Raw genomic sequence first — 21,431 nt, forward strand, 5'->3', positions numbered from 1 at the left:
GCGATAAAGGCTCCTGTCTGCGCCTTTAATTCGTCTCGGTTTGCCCTCCCCTTTAACACCGAGTTTTTTTCCTGTTTAATCCCCAATTGGGAAAAAGAGAGAGAGAGAGGTAGAGAGCCTCTGACAGGCAGAGAGAGAGAGAGAGCGATGGGCAGAGAGATGAAGAGAGAGTCAGATTAGTGAAGCGAAGCTTAAAAAGAAGCTAAATTCGCCTCCCTGATCGCCGCAGGTCTGTCTGGGTTTATCCTTTTTTTCTTCAGACTTTTTAACTCCGTTTGGATATAAATTAACAAATTATTTGATCGATGACTCGGCGGCATCAAGAAAGAAGAAAGGTGGATTAATTTCGAGGCGAGATGCGGGGAAGTTGTTGGTGAATCAGAAGAAGAGCGGCTGATGAGAAGGAAACTGATCAAAGCGCGCATCGACTGAAGATGATCATCGCTGTGCGGCGCTGAGAAGCAGCGAAGATGTACGAGGAGAACCGCCGAAGTAAGAGCTCAGTGAATGAGTCAGGGAAGCACTTCGGTTTTACAGCCGAAGTTCAGATTTGTGTTTCAGTCAGACTGGAACAGCTGGATTTTCCTATGAAGGTCACAGCTGCTGCGGTTAATCGACTACGCTTTTTTTCACAGCTGATTTGGCTTTTATGTGTTCCCTGCAGAGTTATAGGAAATGCAGAAGTGATCTGAAAATGATAATTTCCTGAACTAAAACCAAGAAAGTCAGAAAAGAATCAAAAGGAATAAAATTTTTTAAAAATGCTTCAAATACACAGAAAGTAAAGTTTAAACAGCACAACAGTAAATATAGGACATGAAATCAGCTGATCCAGTTTACCATCTGATGCACCTTTGATCTCTTTCCTTCACATCATGTGCGCTAATGTCCTGTGTCCAAACACACTGTGAAGCCAGTGTACTGAGTGAGCGTAAAGCAGAGATCCAAAACAGCACATGACACTAACGTCAGCTCCACCCAACACATCTGTACCCACCTTAGATATTTAGAAGCTGCTGTGGTTGATCATTAATGTCATGTTGAAGGTACGGTACAAGAAGACCTTCAGCTTTTCTGCAGAACAAGCTCTTCAAACTGAAGTTTTTGCATCCCTTTGTGGTCATTTCTTGATTGTAGTGCTTTTATCTTTGGCCTTGTGTGATTGTTTTCTGTCTTTGTGTTTTTTGTGTGTGTCTCCGTGTGCTTGTTGTAAATCTTTTTTGAGTAATTTGTTTGGTCTTAAGATGCTTCGTGCTCATTTTATTGACTTTCCATCCCAGGCTCTGGTCACTCTGGTTTGCTGAGCCCGAGCTTAACTCTGCTGAAGCGGTCATGTTTTTGGTAGCTTTTGCATGTGTGCGTGTCGTTCTGCCTGTAAACGCAATAGCTCGAAAGGTTTTGAACAAACTGTGAATGAAACTTTGTAGAGGTGCAGAGTGGGGTCATGTTAACGATCCATTAAAATTTGGCTGGGATCCACCAAAGTCTTCAAGGTCAGCTTCATAATTTGTTGTTCAAAAATTGGCAACAAGCTTTATAACTCAGATACTATGATTCTTACACATGTGGTGTGTATTCAACATATAGAAAGTATAAAAATGAAAAATATCATGTCACATTTGACCTCTGACCTCTGCTTCAAGGTCAATAGATTGATCTGAAGGTCAAAGTGATAATACTGCTATAAAAAGCTTTTTAAAACTATGTTTTTTACTGCCATTGTTTGTATTGACAGCATATAGACCTACAGGGAATGATATGTGGGGAGTCTAAATATTACACCACTTTGGACCTCTGAGCTCTTCAAGGTCAAATAAGGTCAAACTTTCATAAAATGTCTTTTCTCTTTAAAACTCTGCTTAAAAGTCTGCTGTCGTTGTTTTTATTGGTAACATTTAGGAACTGATGCTGGTATATGGTGATTCTAAATGTCACATTTGACCTATGACCTCACTTTCATATTTCACGTCTGCCATTCTTTCAAGTTGACCCCAAAATGTGTTACATCTTTAAAGAAGGCCTTGCCAGGAGAAAGAGAATGAGCTGCCTAGTTAGAAATGTACTGCAGTATAATATTATATAATAAGCCCAAGTTATTCATGTCTAGTTATTTACAAATCAGCACCTATTACACTATGTAACACGATGTTTGTCTTTGACAAGCAAGTGTTATTTTCTGATGCTTTTCATTGTAAAACAATAGAAAATGTCCATTATTCCCATCAAACTTTGCTTTTGTGGATTTTAGAATTTTTTTTTTTTGCTCAAAATAGTTAAAATTTCTTGGAGTGTTTGGTTGGAAATTGTGTAATATTGGAGGAGATTCTTCAAACATCAGAAAATTCTTCTAAACTCTTGAAATGTTGTTTGTTCTGAACAGTTAAAGTAAGATTTGATCAAATTGGGCTTTCTCCGGGTACTCCGGTTTCCTCCCACAATCCAAAGACATGCAGTCAGTGGGGTTAGGTTACCTGGTGATAGGTGTGAGTGTGAATGGTTGTCTGCCTCTCTGTGTTGGCCCTGCGACAGGCTGGCGACCTGTACAGGGTGTACCCTGCCTCTCGCCCTATGACAGCTGGGATAGGCCCCCTAGAAAAACATAGTTTAAACCCAAAGACAAGACAAAAGTGGAAATTTGTTACCCAGTGTTATCTGTTACCTGCTCTTTTATGTTTGTGTAATCAGAGGAAGCATCTGTCGTGCTGCCTGTATCTGATTTTACTGCACTACAAACGCCTTAAAGTACATTTAAAAAGAACAAAGAAAATTAATATATACAAAACACAAACTATTCCCTTTAAAGTAAGTACTGCCCAGTAGCTCGATGGAGGTTTGCACTCTGAGTGCTTCCTGTTTGTGAATCAACTGATGGTTAAAGAAAATCGGATGTACTGAATAACTTTTAGTTTCAGCCTCACAGTTTTCCTCTGATGAGAAAAGATTAATTTTCCTGAAGGTTTTTGTCTATAATTAACATGAAAGAGAAAAACCTTGACATAAAATACATTTTACAACAAATGAGCGCAACAACTGAAGGAAAACAGTCGCATAGTTCAGAGCTAAAAACCAGATTTAAAGTAGAATAAACTGTGGGTCTGCGGCTCTTTCTTGTCTTTGTCTTTTCGTTGTGTCCAGTTTGTGATCCAGGCTCGACCAGCAGGACAGTGTGCTGTTAGCGCTTGACTTAAAGGGGGTGTATTGTGATTACTGTGTGGAACATTGCTCACTGGGCAAACTGGGCTGCCCACTGAGGTGTAGAGGATGTGTCAGAGATGTGCCATGTGACTGGAGCGGGGGGAGGTTTCTTATATGTGGATCTGTGGCTGTACATGTTACTGATAAGTGGACTGAATCAGGTCCTGGAGGTCCTTGAAGGCAGAGGACCACTCATAGCTGTAGCCTGATCAGCTTTACTGGATTAGAGTGATCTGCTCTGTTTGGATGCAGCTGTGCAGCAACTAAAGCCGTTGGATTGTGTTTAGCGTTGTACTTTATGTTGGGTTTCTAAATGTGGTGCTGTTGTGCATCGCTGCCACTCTACACAAGCACTCTGTGTGCACACATCAACACAGGTTCTTAATAAAGCAATCCTCAGTTATGGAGACCCTGAAATTCAAAGTTCATTCCACTTTATTTCAGGGCGTAAAATTTTATACGACTTCTTGTTTACTTGAAGCTCTAAAAGATAGACAGTGAAAGTAAATAAAGCAGGTTGATTGGTGTCAAAATGATCGCCTAGGAAAATAAAACGCAGACTAAGAAAGCATCTTTAAAATCTGACACCAGCTGCAACACAACCGAATATCGAGGTGAGCTGCATACAGAAGCAGGCAGCTTTTTCAGTCCAAAAGAACACCAAACAACATCACCCTCGGGCAAAACAAAAAGCAAATGTCTAAACTCCGAGAGCAGATTTATTCATTTTTTGTTGGACTGCATTGAGCCGTCAGTTCCAGCAGGAACCAGAAAGAGCTGCAGAGGTCAGATGGTTCTCCTCGGGGACAGTGATGGACGCTGATCAGCTGGTCATCTCTGGAGTTGGGCTGTTACCTTCAAGGATAATTAGCTCTCACTTGTTGACATAATGATCCATAAAGAAAAAACTTATATCTGCTTTGAGTCTGATTTAATGTCATTATTTTTTATCCAGACTGAGCACATCTAACAGCACCTGCTTCTCTGTGCATGTGTTTCCTGTTTGTATGAGTATGCTTTTGCTGCTCTGCATTTGGAGTATGCCTCCTTTAATGTTTGTGCTTTTGCTTGTTTATGTTTTCTCCTTGAGGGCCTCATATTATTTACACTCAGTAACGAACAGTCACACGTGAGCTGTAGCTGATTCGTTCACACACTTATTTTAGTTTGTGCAGGTAAACAAACAGCAGCATAAAAAACAACAGCGGGTCAAAGTAGCTCTTTGTTTTGCCAGGGTTTTCTATCAGTGGTACCCAGTAAAGTTACTCAGGTCTGCAGTAGATTGCCTCAGTGAAGTTTAGATGGTCAAAGACACATGACAGTTAATAGCTGTCAGTATTGTGTGCTTCTGATACCGACTTTCTCCTTCAGGGGCTTTTAGATCACTTGAAAAGACATTAAAGATGCTTTTAAAAGGTAATATTATTACACTTGGGTACTCATTGGTGCACAACTTTACTTGCGCTACATGTGCACGAGGATTCTATGTTGAACATAAATGCACAATGTGGCCCCTTCAGGTTCACGTTTGAGCAGTTCAAGGTGAGTTTCAGATGAACATCATTGGATGCATTTATCCACACTACAAGTGGAGGAAGATGAAATCATGTGCATTTCACTCTCAACTGTTTGTAAGTCTTCAAATCCCCTTGAAAACTCATCATGCAGGGCTCCTAAATAGATAGAATAGAATGCCTTTATTGTCATTATACAGGATGTACAATGAGATTGGAACATGTACCAGTATCAGCTGAGGTGATCACCTGATGATATGGTTTCTTTCCCTAATGCTCTTCTCCAATTGGCTTTAAAGAAACTGCAGCTTTCTCATGAAAGCCTTCACCAGGCTGTATATTTCATGTTCAAAGAGGCCCTTGCTTTGCAGTTTAGCATTTAGTTCATTCATTAGTGCAGTCACATTAACAGTAAATTCAAGCTCTGCCTTCTGTTCTGTATCTGAGAGCTCTGGAACGCCCTTCATTCTCCTCACAAAACTCGTGAATTTCTGCTCTCAGACTCTTTTTAGCACTTTGCTCAGGCTGAGCCGCCTGACAGCTGTGTGGTAGCCTATGTCACCGTGTTCAGTCCAAAAGTCTCTGCATCAGTTTCAATATCAACAACATGGTTGATTTTTAGCATTGACTTACACGACACCTCCTGGTGTGTAATACAGTGCAAATATATATTTCAGGATTCTGGGTTCATTTCAGTCACTTTATCTTGCATCTGCTTCAAAAGTTCAACATTTTCCCCTGTCAGATTTGGACAGCCCATCAGTTGTAACACCTACCCATTTGTGATTGGTCGAATGCTGCCAACGCCACCCCTTTCATGTGAACACACTCATAGCTGGACTGATAAACCCTGGGTTCACTTATCAAGTTAATAATCATCTTCGTGTCTCTGCTTAGCATGATTGCCAATGTGGGGGAAGTGAAGCCAGAATACTAAAAGATATCCCGGGTATGTTGAATTTGCTTTTAGTCCAGGTGCCAAAAGGGTATCAGCAGAGCTGATATGGACAGGTGTTGAGGTCAGCTCATCTGTCATGATTGCTGGCTCAGTTTGATTCTGTGGCCTTCAAGAACTAACCATATGCTAAGCAAATACTGCATATAGTTACTGAACTCTCCACCTTCTCTTGATGTGTTTTTTGCACCATGAGTGATGTTTTCAGAGTGCCTCTTCAGTGTGAACAGTTATGAAGGCTTTGAAAGCCAATGGGAGCTGTAATGTTATTCATCTAGTTCTTTATGAAATGTGCAGTGTGGACTGAAGTAGATGTTCCTGCAGAATGACATAAACCATTATATCTGAAGATTGAGGGATGCTGCAGAACCTCAGATCTTTGTCAGGTCAGACCTCTGAGCTCAGGTGGAACGGGATTAACGGAGGCCACAACTTCCATCTTTTTAAGAGGGACTCAGTTTAATCCACCTGATCCTAATATAGGAGGATCTGACGTCCTGCTCTCTGCTCACTGAATTAAGATGGTCTTCACAGACTTTCTGATAACGCTGTCATGGAAATGAGTATTAACACATGTGACCTCATCTGTTGCTGTGGCACTGGAGTTAATCCCTCCTTTTGTTCTGTGTGTCTGAAAGAAAGTTAATTTTAACACTGCTTAAACCCCAAATAACCTTTAAGGTGAGCAGGCAGTTTCATCCTGCCTGATGCAGCTGGCCTCTGAGACACTGACAGGATTCAGTTCTTTCAGTTCAGACGATGTGTTACTGAGGGTTCCTCAATGTTGTCCTGAAGGATGCTCTGAAACGATCCTTGTCATAGTCCCATGTCTGATTTCTCAGGTGTCACACTTTGTTTCATCAGAAAGTGTAGAAGTCCTCATTTCAATGTCTCACCCTCAGGACATTTTAAAAATCTACACTTCTTTAAAGTCTGAAAAGCCCTGTAATCAGTTTCCATCAAAAAGGACCTAAGAAGCTACTATACTGCTACTACTACTGCTTCTACTTTATTTATAAATCACTTTAAAAAACAACAACAGCTGCAACAAAGTGCTTTACAGATACAAATCAAGCAACCAAAATGCCTCAAAACAAGAGAACAAAGACAACAATAAAAGCAAATAAAACACAAACAGGAATAAAAGCAGTCTCAACATTTATTGAAAGCCAAAGAATAAAAATATGTCTTAGGAAGGGTTTTAAAAATAGACAATAAAGGGACACTTCTAATATGTAATGGCAGATCGTTCCATAATTTGGGAGCAGCAACGCTAAAAGCTAAAACGCTAAAAGCTAATAAAGTTCTACAATTTAATCTCAACAATAGGTCTCTCTCTTGCTTTCTTTTTGTCGATTCCTCATTCATATAAGAGAAAAATGTACATATTGTAGGATCACAAAGTGCTTCACAGCAATCAAAGGAAAACAGTAATACACAGTAATACAATAGTATTAATAGAGTCCATTGATCGCAGATATATTGGTAGTGCATTCCAAAGTTTAGAAGCCACAACCTCGAACACACAATCTCCTTTAGTTTTCAGTCTAGAATGAAGGAGCTTGGATTAAACTTTCAACTTTAAACTTTAAAAACCAACAATTGTGCTTATTATTAATTTAGCTCATTTGAAACGTATAAACTGCTAATAATTTAATAACATTTTATTTTCTTTTTCTCTGAATTTGTACAGCCACCCCTGTAGAAAAGACTTTCTGCTCTAAGATAACTGGGTATTACCCATAAGTTCATTTTGATTTAAATGATGTTTAGCTGCAAAGAGGTAAATCAGATTCATAATAAATTTGATTTAATAAATTAATTTTCAATGTCAACAGCAGTGTGTTTTAAGTTTACTGTGTGAAGTCACTGCTTTAATTTTGTAAATGGGAGTACCACAAAGCACCATACTGGGTCCCCTGGTTTTCCAATTATTACATAAACATATAAATTACCAGACATTTCAAGGCATAAAATACAATGACCCACAGACTATGTAGAGGATAATGTTCATACTAATGAAAGAAGTCAAAGAAGGATGCATCACCTTACAGTTTCGGTCTTTTACAGTTTTAAATGTTTTACATTATCGTATATAATCTGCATGACTCATAATACCACTCTATCTTTTTTTTTTGCGCAGTTTCTAACAGTTAACTGTCACAACTAACTAAACTAACTTAAGTGAATTAACTAAAACTAACATCACTCTTCTTCTGATGCTATAAAGGTTTAAGCCAAACAGTGTTTTAGTGAACGTGAGTGAATCATATGGTGTTAATATTGTTTGTAAATAAAGTGTAAAGAAATATGAAATGCCAAAAATAAAGCCTGGATTTCTGGATTGTCTTAATTAGTTTCATTAGTTTCATTTCCTTGTTTTGCTTTGCATTTGCTCTTCTTGTGTTCCTTCATTATAGTAAAATGAGACAATAGTCTCGTATTGTGGAAAGAGGATGACATCTTGCTACTGCAGCTCTAGCAAAGGTGATGGCATCAGAAGCATTTTTTAGTTTAGCAGACTCACTGGTTGGTTGGGTAAACGTCTCCGCCTGCAGCAGCTTCAGCTTCCTTCGGGAAACACCGTCACTCACTGTCTGCAGCGGTCTGTGGTTGGTCCTTATGAACAGCTTGTTTTTTCATAATTTGTATAAAATTAAAAGAGGATTTTACTGGTTTTCTTTCACAATGAAGAAAATACAGACCTGAGCAGCAAATCAGATGATAAACATTATCATATTGATTGGATTTAATAGAAAACCGACCACTGCTGCTGCTGCAGAACTGTGTTTGTGAGCAGTGAAGAAGAAAAAAACTGCCCCAACATTCACTAACTGAACTGATGACCTTCCAGCTGGACCAGGCTGGAGGGTAGCGTGACACACACACACACACACACACACACACACACACACACACACTGAGAGTGGGCAGTGCAATGTAGAAAGTTAACAAGGCGGATGGAGGGTTCTGTGTGAGCCCTGGGATGTACCACTACACCACACACACTCACACGTGTTTGTGCTTCTGTCCTTGTGGAGACCGTTGTTAATATAATTGTTAATATAATGCTAACATGAAACTGTTTCACTTTTTTAAGGACCATTCCCACCATCCCTATGAATTTCTTTGCTTTTCAAAAATGGATTCACTTTTAAATAAATGCTGCTATATTCTAAAAAATGTCCTGAATTTTAATAAATGTCCACACGTTCCACATCATCACTTGCCAAAAGGGTCCATTTCACTTTCTAAAATACTACTACGTACAATGTATAGTCTGTACTTTACAAAAAAGTCCCCAGTTTACATGATAGGGGGGCAGCCTCAAATTCAAATAAAACAAAGTCTGAACACATCTGTCTAAAAAGTAAGGACTGGATACAGTGCACTCACAGGTAAAACAAAAAACAAACAAAAAGAACAGCAAAAATCTGGATTGGTCCCCACAAAGACACATGTACCCGAACAAACACACTGTTCTCACAATTTGGGATAATTGCATGGTTCTTGTTGTCCTGGTGGGCAAAGCAACTTCACCAGCTCCTCAACAGGAGATATTTAATTTCCTAAAACAAAAGTTGTCACTGTAGGATGACTTAGCTAAGAGTGCACCAATGAGAAGTGTTTCTAATAAGCACACAAAGCTGCTGTAAATCAGTCAGTTCAATGTCTCTCTGATAACCTGGATAGGTTACAGTCAGCTCAGATGTCTGTACAGGACAGAATCAGAACTGTTTTACTGAACCCCAGAGAAAAATTGCTGGGTAGGACATTTAATATCAGGCAGGATTTCCAGGTGTCCTTTAACACACGTAATGATGCAGAGTAGTCAGCAAAGTTAAATTAATGACAGCAGCAACTGCAAAGCTGGCATACGACGACTTTTTCTTTATAGCAAACAGTATGTTAGTAAGTGGCATGTAAACTAATTAGACTGCTCATAGACAGTTTGTGGCATTGCTTAGAGTTTATGCAAGCATTTAATAATTGAACAGGCCATCTTTTTTTATAGTGGGTTTTTGGATGGCAATCCAAGTTGAGATTAGCACTGTTTTCAAGAAATATGTTTGTGCTGGGAACCTTTGGAGTTGATTAGAATTTGGTCTTATTGTTTTTGCATGAAGTTGTCAATTACAGGCTTAATTGGTGGATTGTTCCAGATGCTCCTGGGGGATTTCAGTTTATGGTTGATGTGCTGCCTAGCTGCCCAGTAGGCATGGGTCTAGCCTTGATTCTTTTTTCTGTTTATTTATTTCTTATTTTCTTTTGTTCAGTTTTCTAAGGGGGCTTTTTGTGCAGTTTTTTTTCCCCAATCCACCCTGAACAGTCTTTTTTTGCCTGGTGAGCCCTATAGATGTTGTTTACCTCCAAGTGTGCTTCCTTCATCACTCCTTTTACATGATGATATTAAATTTGTTATATATACTTACTGTACACTCAGCCCAGAGTAAGCTGCACCTCAGGAGAAAATAATATAATTGTGATTGAGATTAGTATTAATTTCATTTAATTTTATTTATTTTTCATTTAGTATAGACTCTGGGTTTTTCCACCACCAGGCCCTATACAAAAAACTACTCAGCTTCACACACAAAATACACAAAACACGGTCAAATAGGCTACACAAACACCTTGTTTGTTGCTTAACAGGTGTGAGGGCATTTTTTTCCTTCTGACCATAAATGTATCCATGGGTCCCACTGTCTTACCTGCATGATAAACAAAGAACAGCTGGATGCAAAAGCAATGCATTCTGGGAAAACAGGAACTCTAGGAAAGGACTAAATGGAGAGAGAGAGGAAGATGTAATCTCACCCTGTCCATCACCGGGTTTATGCGTGCATGCTTGTTTTGCTTTCATTGTGAGGACCTGTGGGTATACCTACCCTTTGAGGACATTTATGGCTGTTTCAGGGTTTGACTTGGTTATAGGGTTCAGTGTTGAGGTCCTCACAAGTATGGTAAGGCAAATGTGTGTGTGTGTGTGTGTGTGTGTGTGTGTGTATTCAGGTACTGACATAAATCTCACACACACACACACACACACACACACACACACAGATCTAGGTCACAGCTGTTCACTACAATATTTTTTTCACCTCCTCTGGATTCTATCACGTCTCTCCTCCTCCTCTCTTGTTCATAGTAGCTCATCTCTTTTCTTCCATGTCCTCCTTCTCTCCTCTTTGACCTTGCAGTGAGGTCAGAAGAAAAGGAGAAACCACATGTATACTGTTCCAGATGCAGTGGCTCATGGCCAAAAAACACCTGGAGCTGAATGTGTAAAAAAAACCCCACCACCACCTTTAGGCACTTGAAAGGCCAACCTAAGGTTAATGTTTGTTTTGTTGACACTGCTATCAGCATGTATTCATTTCTGCACACAGCCTTCAGTTACTGTTTAAACAAACAGAGAAAAATTAATTGACAAATTAATTTTGTTGCCACTTTGACAATCCTTTTGTTGAATGTTGATGTGACAACCTTGTTTCCGGGTCCTGTGTCAGATGAGGCTCTCGTGCTGCAGATTTTTGCCTGTTCCTTGTTGAAAACACAAGCGTCTCTACAGCTTTCTGATACCCCGATTCATTTACTCGATTTATCTGGATAATAACATATTTTAGTGTAATCTTCACCTACTTTAAATAGCATACTCTTTGCTGAATCACCTGTATTCACATTACTCACTTTATTTGTTTCTTGAAATTCGCTAGCTTAGCTCAGCTAGTAGCTTAGCCCTTAGCCGACTCACTAGCAGCATGGCTTCTTCTCCTGTCTCTCCTGCACTTTCCTGCTCTGGGTGTCACATGTTTAGTTACTCCTCGGCCTCCTTTAGCAGTAACGGTACTTGTAATAAATGTAGTCTGTTTGTAGCTCTGGAGGCCAGGCTTTCTGAATTGGAGACTCGGCTCCGCACCCTGGAAAATCCTGTATCTAGCCAGGCCCCTGTAGCTTAGCCGCCGTTAGCTCCCCCCCCAGAAGATCCGGAGCAGCAGGGAAAACAGGCCGGCTGGGTGACGGTGAGGAGGAAGAGTAGTCCTAAGCAGAAGCCCCGGGTACACCACCAACCTGTTCACGTCTCTAACCGTTTTTCTCCACTCGGCGACACACCCGCCGAGGAACAAACTCTGGTTATTGGCGACTCTGTTTTGAGAAACATGAAGCTAGAGACACCGGCGACCATAGTCAAATGTCTTCCAGGGGCCAGAGCAGGCGACATTCATGGAAATTTGAAACTGCTGGCTAAGGCTAATCGTAGATTTGGTAAGATCGTTATTCACGTCGGCAGTAATGACACCCAGTTACGCCAATCGGAGGTCACTAAAATTAATATTGACTCGGTGTGTAACTTTGCAAAAACAATGTCGGACTCTGTAGTTTTCTCTGGGCCCCTCCCCAATCAGACCAGGAGCGACATGTTTAGCCGCATGTTCTCCTTGAATCGCTGGCTGTCTGAGTGGTGTCCAAAAAACGACGTGGGCTTCATAGATAATTGGCAAAGTTTCTGGGGAAAACCTGGTCTTGTTAGGAGAGACAGCATCCATCCCACTTTGGATGGAGCAGCTCTCATTTCTAGAAATCTGGCCAAATTTATTAACCCTAAAAACTGACTACCCAGGGTTGAGACCAGGAAGCAGAGTTGCAGTCTTACACGCCTCTCTGCAGCTTCTCTCCTCCTGCCATCCCCCCAAAACCCCATCCCCATAGAGTCGGTGCCTGCTCCCAGACCACCAAAAAACAAAGCTAAAATCAGCAAAAAGTTATTTAAGCATAAAAATTCAAAAACAATAAATAATACAGCTTCATCAACTGCACCAAAAAATAAAACAATTAAATGTGGATTGTTAAACATTAGGTCTCTCTCTTCCAAGTCCCTGTTAGTAAATGATTTAATAATTGATCAACGTATTGATTTATTCTGCCTTACAGAAACCTGGTTACAGCAGGATGAATATTCAATTCAATTCAATTCAATTTTATTTATATAGCGCCAAATCACAACAAACTGTCGCCTCAAGGCGCTTTGTATTGTGGGTAAAGACCCTACAATAATACAGAGAAAACCCAACAGTCAAAACGACCCCCTATGAGCAAGCACTTGGCGACAGTGGAAAGGAAAAACTCCCTTTTAACAGGAAGAAACCTCCAGCAGAACCAGGCTCAGGGAGGGGCAGTCATCTGCCGCGACCGGTTGGGCTGAGGGGAGAGAAAGACATGCTGTGGAAGAGAGCCAGAGATTAATATCAATTAATGATTAAATGCAGAGTGGAGTATAAACAAAGTAAATAAGGTGAATGAGAAACAGTGCATTATGTGAACCCCCCAGCAGACTAGGCCTATAGCAGCATAACTAAGGGATGGTTCAGGGTCACCTGATCCAGCCCTAACTATAAGCTTTATCATAATGGAAAGTTTTAAGCCTAATCTTAAAAATAGAGAGGGTGTCTGTCTCCCGAATCCAAGCTGGAAGCTGGTTCCACAGAAGAGGCGCCTGAAAGCTGAAGGCTCTGCCTCCCATTCTACTCTTAAGTATCCTAGGAACCACAAGTAAGCCAGCAGTCTGAGAGCAAAGTGCTCTATTGGGGTGATATGGTACTATGAGGTCTTTGAGATAAGATGGTGCCTGATTATTCAAGACCTTGTATGTGAGGAGAAGAATTTTAAATTCTATTCTAGATTTAACAGGGAGCCAATGAAGAGAAGCCAATATGGGAGAAATATGCTCTCTCTTTCTAGTCCCTGTCAGTACTCTAGCTACAGCATTTTGGATCAGCTGAAGGCTTTTCAGGGAGCTTTTAGGACAGCCTGATAATAATGAATTACAATAATCCACCCTAGAAGTAATAAATGCATGAATTAGCTTTTCAGCATCACTCTGAGAAAGGATGTTTCTAATTTTAGAAATATTGCGCAAATGCAAAAAAGCGGTCCTACATATTTGTTTAATATGTGCATTGAAGGACATATCCTGGTCAAAAATGACTCCAAGATTTCTCACAGTGTTCCTGGAGGCCAAAGTAATGCCATCCAGAGTAAGTATCTGGTTAGACACCATGTTTCTAAGATTTGTGGGGCCGAGAACAAGAATTTCAGTTTTATCTGAATTTAGAAGCAGGAAATTAGAGGTCATCCAGGCCTTAATATCTTTAAGACATTCCTGCAGTTTAACTAATTGATGTGTGTCATCTGGCTTCATTGATAGGTAAAGCTGAGTATCATCTGCATAACAATGAAAATTGATGCAGTGCTTTCTAATAATACTGCCTAAGGGAAGCATGTATAATGTAAATAAAATTGGTCCTAGCACAGAACCCTGTGGAACTCCATAATTAACCTTAGTGTGTGAAGAAGACTCCCCATTTACATGAACAAATTGGAGCCTATGAGATAAATATGATTCAAACCACTGCAGTGCAGTACCTTTAATACCTATAGCAAGCTCTAATCTCTGTAATAAAATGTTATGGTCAACAGTATCAAAAGCTGCACTGAGGTCCAACAGGACAAGAACAGAGATGAGTCCACTGTCAGAGGCTGTAAGAAGATCATTTGTAACCTTCACTAATGCTGTTTCTGTACTGTGATGAATTCTGAAACCTGACTGAAACTCTTCAAATAAACCGTTCCTCTGCAGATGATCAGTTAGCTGTTTTACAACTACTCTTTCAGGAATCTTTGAGAGAAAAGGAAGGTTGGAGATTGGCCTATAATTAGCTAAGACAGCTGGGTCAAGTGATGGCTTTTTAAGCAGAGGTTTAATTACAGCCACCTTGAAGGTCTGTGGTACATAGCCAACTAATAAAGACTGATTGATCATTTTTAAGATTGAAGCATCAATAATTGGAAAGACTTCTTTGAACAGTCTAGTAGGAATGGGATCTAATAAACATGTTGCTGGTTTGGAGGAAGTAACTATTGAAGTTGAACTCTGAAAGATCAACTGGAGCAAAAGAGTCTAAACAAATACCAGCAGTGCTGAAAACAGCCGAACATGAAGAATAATCTTTGAGATGGTTATGAATAATTTTTTCTTGAATGTCTAAAATTTTATTTGTAAAGAAATCCATGAAGTCACTACTAGTTAACGTGAAAGGAATACTCGGCTCTACAGAGCTCTGACTCTTTGTCAGCCTGGCTACAGTGCTGAAAAGAAACCTGGGGTTGTTCTTATTTTCTTCAATTAATGATGAATAGTAAGATGTCCTAGCTCTACAGAGGGCTTTTTTATAGAGCAACAAACTCTTTTTCCAGGCTAAATGAGCATCTTCTAATTTAGTGAGACGCCATTCCCTCTCCAGCTTTCGGGTTATCTGCTTTAAGCTGTGCGTTTGTGAATTATACCACGGAGTCAGGCACTTCTGATTTGAAGCTTTCCTTTTCAGAGGAGCCACAGTATCCAAAGTTATACGCAGTGAGGATGTAAAACTATTGACGAGATAATCAACCTCACTGGGAGCAGAGTTTAGGTAGCTGCTCTGCACTGTGTTGGCACATGGCACTGAAGAGCATAACAATGAAGGAATTAGATCCTTAAACTTAGTTACAGCACTTTCAGAAAGACTTCTACTGTAATTAAACTTATTCCCCACTGCTGTGTAATCCATTAAAGTAAATGTAAATGTTACTAAGAAATGATCAGACAGGAGGGGGCTTTCAGGGAATACTGTTAAGTCTTCAGTTTCTATGCCATATGTTAGGACAAGATCCAGAGTATGATTAAAGTGGTGGGTGGGCTCCTTTACATTTTGAGAGAAGCCAATTGAATCTAACAATAGATTAAATGCAGTGTTGAGGCTGTCATTCTCAGCATCTACATGGATGTTGAAATCACCCACTATAATTATTTTATCTGAACTGAGCACTAAATCAGATAAAAAGTCTGAGAAATCAGACAGAAACTCTGAGTAGGGACCAGGTGGACGATAGATAATAACAAATAAAACAGGTTTTTGATTTTCCCAATTAGGATGGACAAGACTAAGAGTCAGGCTTTCAAAAGAATGAAAACTTTGTCTGGGTCTCTGATTAATTAATAAGCTGGAATTGAAGATTGCAGCTAATCCTCCTCCTCGACCTGTGCTTCGAGCATTCTGACAGTTACTGTGACTCGGGGGTGTTGATTCATTTAAACTAACATATTCATCCTGCTGTAACCAGGTTTCTGTAAGGCAGAATAAATCAATACGTTGATCAATTATTAAATCATTTACTAATAGGGACTTGGAAGAGAGAGACCTAATGTTTAACAATCCACATTTAATTGTTTTATTCTTTGGTGCAGTTGATGAAGCTGTATTATTTATTGTTTTTGAATTTTTATGCTTAAATATCTTTTTGCTAATTTTAGCTTTGGTTTTTGGTGGTCTGGGAGCAGGCACCGACTCTATGGGGATGGGGTTTTGGGGGGATGGCAGGAGGAGAGAAGCTGCAGAGAGGCGTGTAAGACTGCAACTCTGCTTCCTGGTCTCAACCCTGGGTAGCAGAGTTGCAGTCTTACAACTTAATATGTTAGTTTAGATGAATCAACACCCCCGAGTCACAGTAACTGTCAGAATGCTCGAAGCACAGGTCGAGGAGGAGGATTAGCTGCAATCTTCAATTCCAGCTTATTAATTAATCAAAGACCCAGACAAAGTTTTCATTCTTTTGAAAGCCTGACTCTTAGTCTTGTCCATCCTAATTGGGAAAATCAAAAACCTGTTTTATTTGTTATTATCTATCGTCCACCTGGTCCTTACTCAGAGTTTCTGTCTGATTTCTCAGACTTTTTATCTGATTTAGTGCTCATATCAGATAAAATAATTATAGTGGGTGATTTTAACATCCATGTAGATGCTGAGAATGACAGCCTCAACACTGCATTTAATCTATTGTTAGATTCAATTGGCTTCTCTCAAAATGTAAAGGAGCCCACCCACCACTTTAACCATACTCTGGATCTTGTCCTAACATATGGCATAGAAACTGAAGACTTAACAGTATACCCTGAAAGCCCCCTCCTGTCTGATCATTTCTTAGTAACATTTACATTTACTTTAATGGATTACACAGCAGTGGGGAATAAGTTTTATTACAGTAGAAGTCTTTCTGAAAGTGCTGTAACTAAGTTTAAGGATCTAATTCCTTCATTGTTATGCTCTTCAGTGCCATGTGCCAACACAGTGCAGAGCAGCTACCTAAACTCTGCTCCCAATGAGGTCGATTATCTCGTCAATAGTTTTACATCCTCACTGCGTACGACTTTGGATACTGTGGCTCCTCTGAAAAGGAAAGCTTCAAATCAGAAGTGCCTGACTCTGTGGTATAATTCACAAACGCACAGCTTAAAGCAGATAACCCGAAAGCTGGAGAGGGAATGGCATCTCACTAAATTAGAAGATGCTCATTTAGCCTGGAAAAAGAATTTGTTGCTCTATAAAAAAGCCCTCCGTAAAGCTAGGACATCTTACTATTCATCATTAATTGAAGAAAATAAGAACAACCCCAGGTTTCTTTTCAGCACTGTAGCCAGGCTGACAAAGAGTCAGAGCTCTGTAGAGCCGAGTATTCCTTTCACTTTAACTAGTAGTGACTTCATGGATTTCTTTACAAATAAAATTTTAGACATTCGAGAAAAAATTATTCATAACCATCTCAAAGATTATTCTTCATGTTCGGCTGCTTTCAGCACTGCTGGTATTTGTTTAGACTCTGTTGCTCCAGTTGATCTTTCAGAATTAGCTTCAATAGTTACTTCCTCCAAACCAGCAACATGTTAATTAGATCCCATTCCTACTAGACTGTTCAAAGAAGTCTTTCCAATTATTGATGCTTCAATCTTAAAAATGATCAATCTGTCTTTATTAGTTGGCTATGTACCACAGACCTTCAAGGTGGCTGTATTTAAACCTCTACTTAAAAAGCCATCACTTGACCCAGCTGTCTTAGCTAATTATAGGCCAATCTCCAACCTTCCTTTTCTCTCAAAGATCCTTGAAAGAGTAGTTGTAAAACAGCTAACTGATCATCTGCAGAGGAACGGTTTATTTGAAGAGTTTCAGTCAGGTTTCAGAATTCATCACAGTACAGAAACAGCATTAGTGAAGGTTACAAATGATCTTCTTACAGCCTCTGACAGTGGACTCATCTCTGTTCTTGTCCTGTTGGACCTCAGTGCAGCTTTTGATACTGTTGACCATAACATTTTATTACAGAGATTAGAGCTTGCTATAGGTATTAAAGGTACTGCACTGCAGTGGTTTGAATCATATTTATCTCATAGGCTCCAATTTGTTCATGTAAATGGGGAGTCTTCTTCACACACTAAGGTTAATTATGGAGTTCCACAGGGTTCTGTGCTAGGACCAATTTTATTTACATTATACATGCTTCCCTTAGGCAGTATTATTAGAAAGCACTGCATCAATTTTCATTGTTATGCAGATGATACTCAGCTTTACCTATCAATGAAGCCAGATGACACACATCAATTAGTTAAACTGCAGGAATGTCTTAAAGATATTAAGGCCTGGATGACCTCTAATTTCCTGCTTCTAAATTCAGATAAAACTGAAATTCTTGTTCTCGGCCCCACAAATCTTAGAAACATGGTGTCTAACCAGATACTTACTCTGGATGGCATTACTTTGGCCTCCAGGAACACTGTGAGAAATCTTGGAGTCATTTTTGACCAGGATATATCCTTCAATGCACATATTAAACAAATATGTAGGACCGCTTTTTGTCATTTGCGCAATATTTCTAAAATTAGAAACCTCCTTTCTCAGAGTGATGCTGAAAAGCTAATTCATGCATTTATTAATTCTAGGGTGGACTATTGTAATTCATTATTATCAGGCTGTCCTAAAAGCTCCCTGAAAAGCCTTCAGCTGATCCAAAATGCTGCAGCTAGAGTACTGACAGGGACTAGAAAGAGAGAGCAGATTTTTCCCATATTGGCTTCTCTTCATTGGCTCCCTGTTAAATCTAGAATAGAATTTAAAATTCTTCTCCTCACATACAAGGTCTTGAATAATCAGGCACCATCTTATCTCAAAGACCTCATAGTACCATATCACCCCAATAGAGCACTTCGCTCTCAGACTGCTGGCTTACTTGTGGTTCCTAGGATACTTAAGAGTAGAATGGGAGGCAGAGCCTTCAGCTTTCAGGCGCCTCTTCTGTGGAACCAGCTTCCAGCTTGGATTCAGGAGACAGACACCCTCTCTATTTTTAAGATTAGGCTTAAAACTTTCCTTTATGATAAAGCTTATAGTTAGGGCTGGATCAGGTGACCCTGAACCATCCCTTAGTTATGCTGCTATAGGCCTAGTCTGCTGGGGGGTTCACATAATGCACTGTTTCTTCTCATTCACCTTGTTTATACTCCACTCTCCATGTAATCATTAATTGATATTAATCTCTGGCTCTCTTCCACAGCATGTCTTTCTCTCCTCTCAGCCCAACCGGTCGCGGCAGATGACTGCCCCTCCCTGAGCCTGGTTCTGCTGGAGGTTTCTTCCTGTTAAAAGGGAGTTTTTCCTTTCCACTGTCGCCAAGTGCTGCTCATAGGGGGTCGTTTTGACTGTTGGGTTTTCTCTGTATTATTGTAGGGTCTTTACCCACAATACAAAGCACCTTGAGGCGACAGTTTGTTGTGATTTGGCGCTATATAAATAAAATTGAATTGAATTGAATTGAATGTGTAGCAGGTTTACACATGAATCTAAGTGAAGCGAACTTTGTAAAAGCTCACAGTGTACACTACAGCCTTCGGCTCACAGTGTCCCAAATACCAAATTTTTAAATGTTTCAGAAAAGAAAAGAATCACTCTCAGGCCAAATAAGACCTGCTACCTGCTGTTCAGTGTGGACATTAAGCCAAATCCAAAGCATGCAGCAACATATTAATGCCCGACTTTATGTTGTGGATGGATCATCTCAGATGTTCTCTTGGCTAAAGTTTGGTCCTCTTTCTGTGTCTTCTTGTCATATGACGTCAACATAAGCTTCTATTGAGAACAATTTACCCTCATCATAGTATATGGTCTTTATATGTCAACTAGTTAGCTAGTTATTGCTAACTTCTAACTGTGCTAAATCCTCCTTTTCACAGATGTCTGGACATTAAACCTTTGTGTAACACCTGTGAGAACAGCCACACTGATCATTTTATTAAAACTGAAAGATTTTTAACAGTCCAAAATCTCAGTGGTGCATCTGAGTGATGCCTCGATGCTTGTTTGATTTTGGGAAGTAATGTCTATGTGAAGATGAGAGATAATTTTATCCAAACATACTAGATAAAAACCTTTTAGGTTATGACCTTTTTCTTCTTTGTACTTTCTGTGCATTTCTCTGTCTCCAGGTACTGGTCGCAACGGCTACGCCAAAGCAGTGGATGGGGAGGATGGAGGGGGGGAGGGGGAGGAAGAGGAGGAGGGAGGAGAGGTGGATGGCAGAGGGGATAGAGGAGAAGAAGGAGGAGGAGGTGAGGAGAGTAACGCGGAGTGGGATCAAGAGCTGGAAGGAGAGAATGAAGGAGGGGTGAGGATGACAAGAACTGACACTCTTCACTCGACCACAAGTTCGACAGGAACGCAGAGAAAAAGAGGACAACACGCTAAGAAACAGGTGAGAAAACACGCTAAGACTCACCTCCTGCAGCAGAGGTCACCATGATGGCAGGTTTTCAGTTATAATGTAGCTGTTAACACTAACCATTTTTAGAAAGGCAAAATAAAGTAAAATAAAACTCTATGCTGATAGAGTTACTGATGCTGATGTTACTGACGGCATTCTTGATGTCACTTCCTCCTCAGGTGCAGGGTACTAATCAGGTTCAGCGAGCTCCTCGGGCATTATTCTGTTTGAAACTCAACAACCCAATCAGACGGGCTGCGCTCCATATCGTCGAGTGGAAGTATCCTATTCAGTTCACTGCCAGCTTTATGCTTAATTCTTTCACCTGATGGACAGGTTAATTAGTCACAAGTTATTTATAATGTAGCTGTGTCAGATGCTCATTTTACTTGTGGCCAAAGTTTCAAATTATTGTCATGATAGAGGAGAGAAAAAGCAGGCAGGAAACAAATAACCAACGATGAGCCTTTAATTTAGTGTAGAAACCCCAAAATGAGAAAATTCCAACATAAAAACTGTGATCCGTCACTTTGTGGCTGAGTTACTGTGGCTCCTAAACCTTTCCACTGTGCAATAATACTACTTAAAGTTGATTGTGGAATATCTATAAAAGAAGAAATTTCATAAATGGATTTGTTGTAACAATGACCTATCACAGTAACACTCTATATGCTGAAATATGTTGTCTATGCTACAGATGGTCCTGGAACTTAAACCTCTTTACACTTCAGTTCTTCTCCATGCACCTTGAAAGTAGGTGAAGTTGTGCCAGAAACTTCTTCTATGTTTCTACAACCAATAATCCAAACAAAATGTTATTACAAGAACAACAGCATCTCTTTCTAATCATATCACTAAGGCAGACAGCAAACTACAACCTCATTTTCATTAAAACAAGTTGTCCTCTGAGCTGGACTAACAACATTCATCTTTAAGTGCAGCTCAGTGTACAATGGTTTCAAGATGGCGTCACACGAGTGGCAGCCTGTAGTAGCGGTTCTTGCTCACTTTTGAGCTTTTCCTTACTTTCTGTTAGCATTTGTATTTCTATTCTATTCTAATAATGGACCACACAGAATTCAGGGGTAAAATTAATTACAGTAGATGTCTGGCTTAAAGTGCAGTAACCAAAACTAAGGAAG

The 21,431-nt window shown here is 39.9% G+C and overlaps 1 protein-coding gene across 1 annotated transcript in view; it reads left to right on the forward strand.

Annotated features, from left to right (window-relative positions):
* The first annotated feature begins 229 nt into the window (after window positions 1-229).
* Window positions 230-21,431, forward strand: part of cacna1fb (calcium channel, voltage-dependent, L type, alpha 1F subunit) — a 62,723-nt gene continuing 41,521 nt past the window's right edge. Inside the window, exons 1-3 of the mRNA XM_030733760.1 lie at window positions 230-492; window positions 20,015-20,280; window positions 20,469-20,569. Coding sequence (XP_030589620.1) covers window positions 471-492; window positions 20,015-20,280; window positions 20,469-20,569 — 389 coding nt within the window. The 5' untranslated portion in view covers window positions 230-470. The remainder of the gene's footprint in view (window positions 493-20,014; window positions 20,281-20,468; window positions 20,570-21,431) is intronic.

Source organism: Archocentrus centrarchus, chromosome 7, assembly GCF_007364275.1.
Source record: "Archocentrus centrarchus isolate MPI-CPG fArcCen1 chromosome 7, fArcCen1, whole genome shotgun sequence".
Classification (NCBI taxonomy): domain Eukaryota; kingdom Metazoa; phylum Chordata; class Actinopteri; order Cichliformes; family Cichlidae; genus Archocentrus; species Archocentrus centrarchus.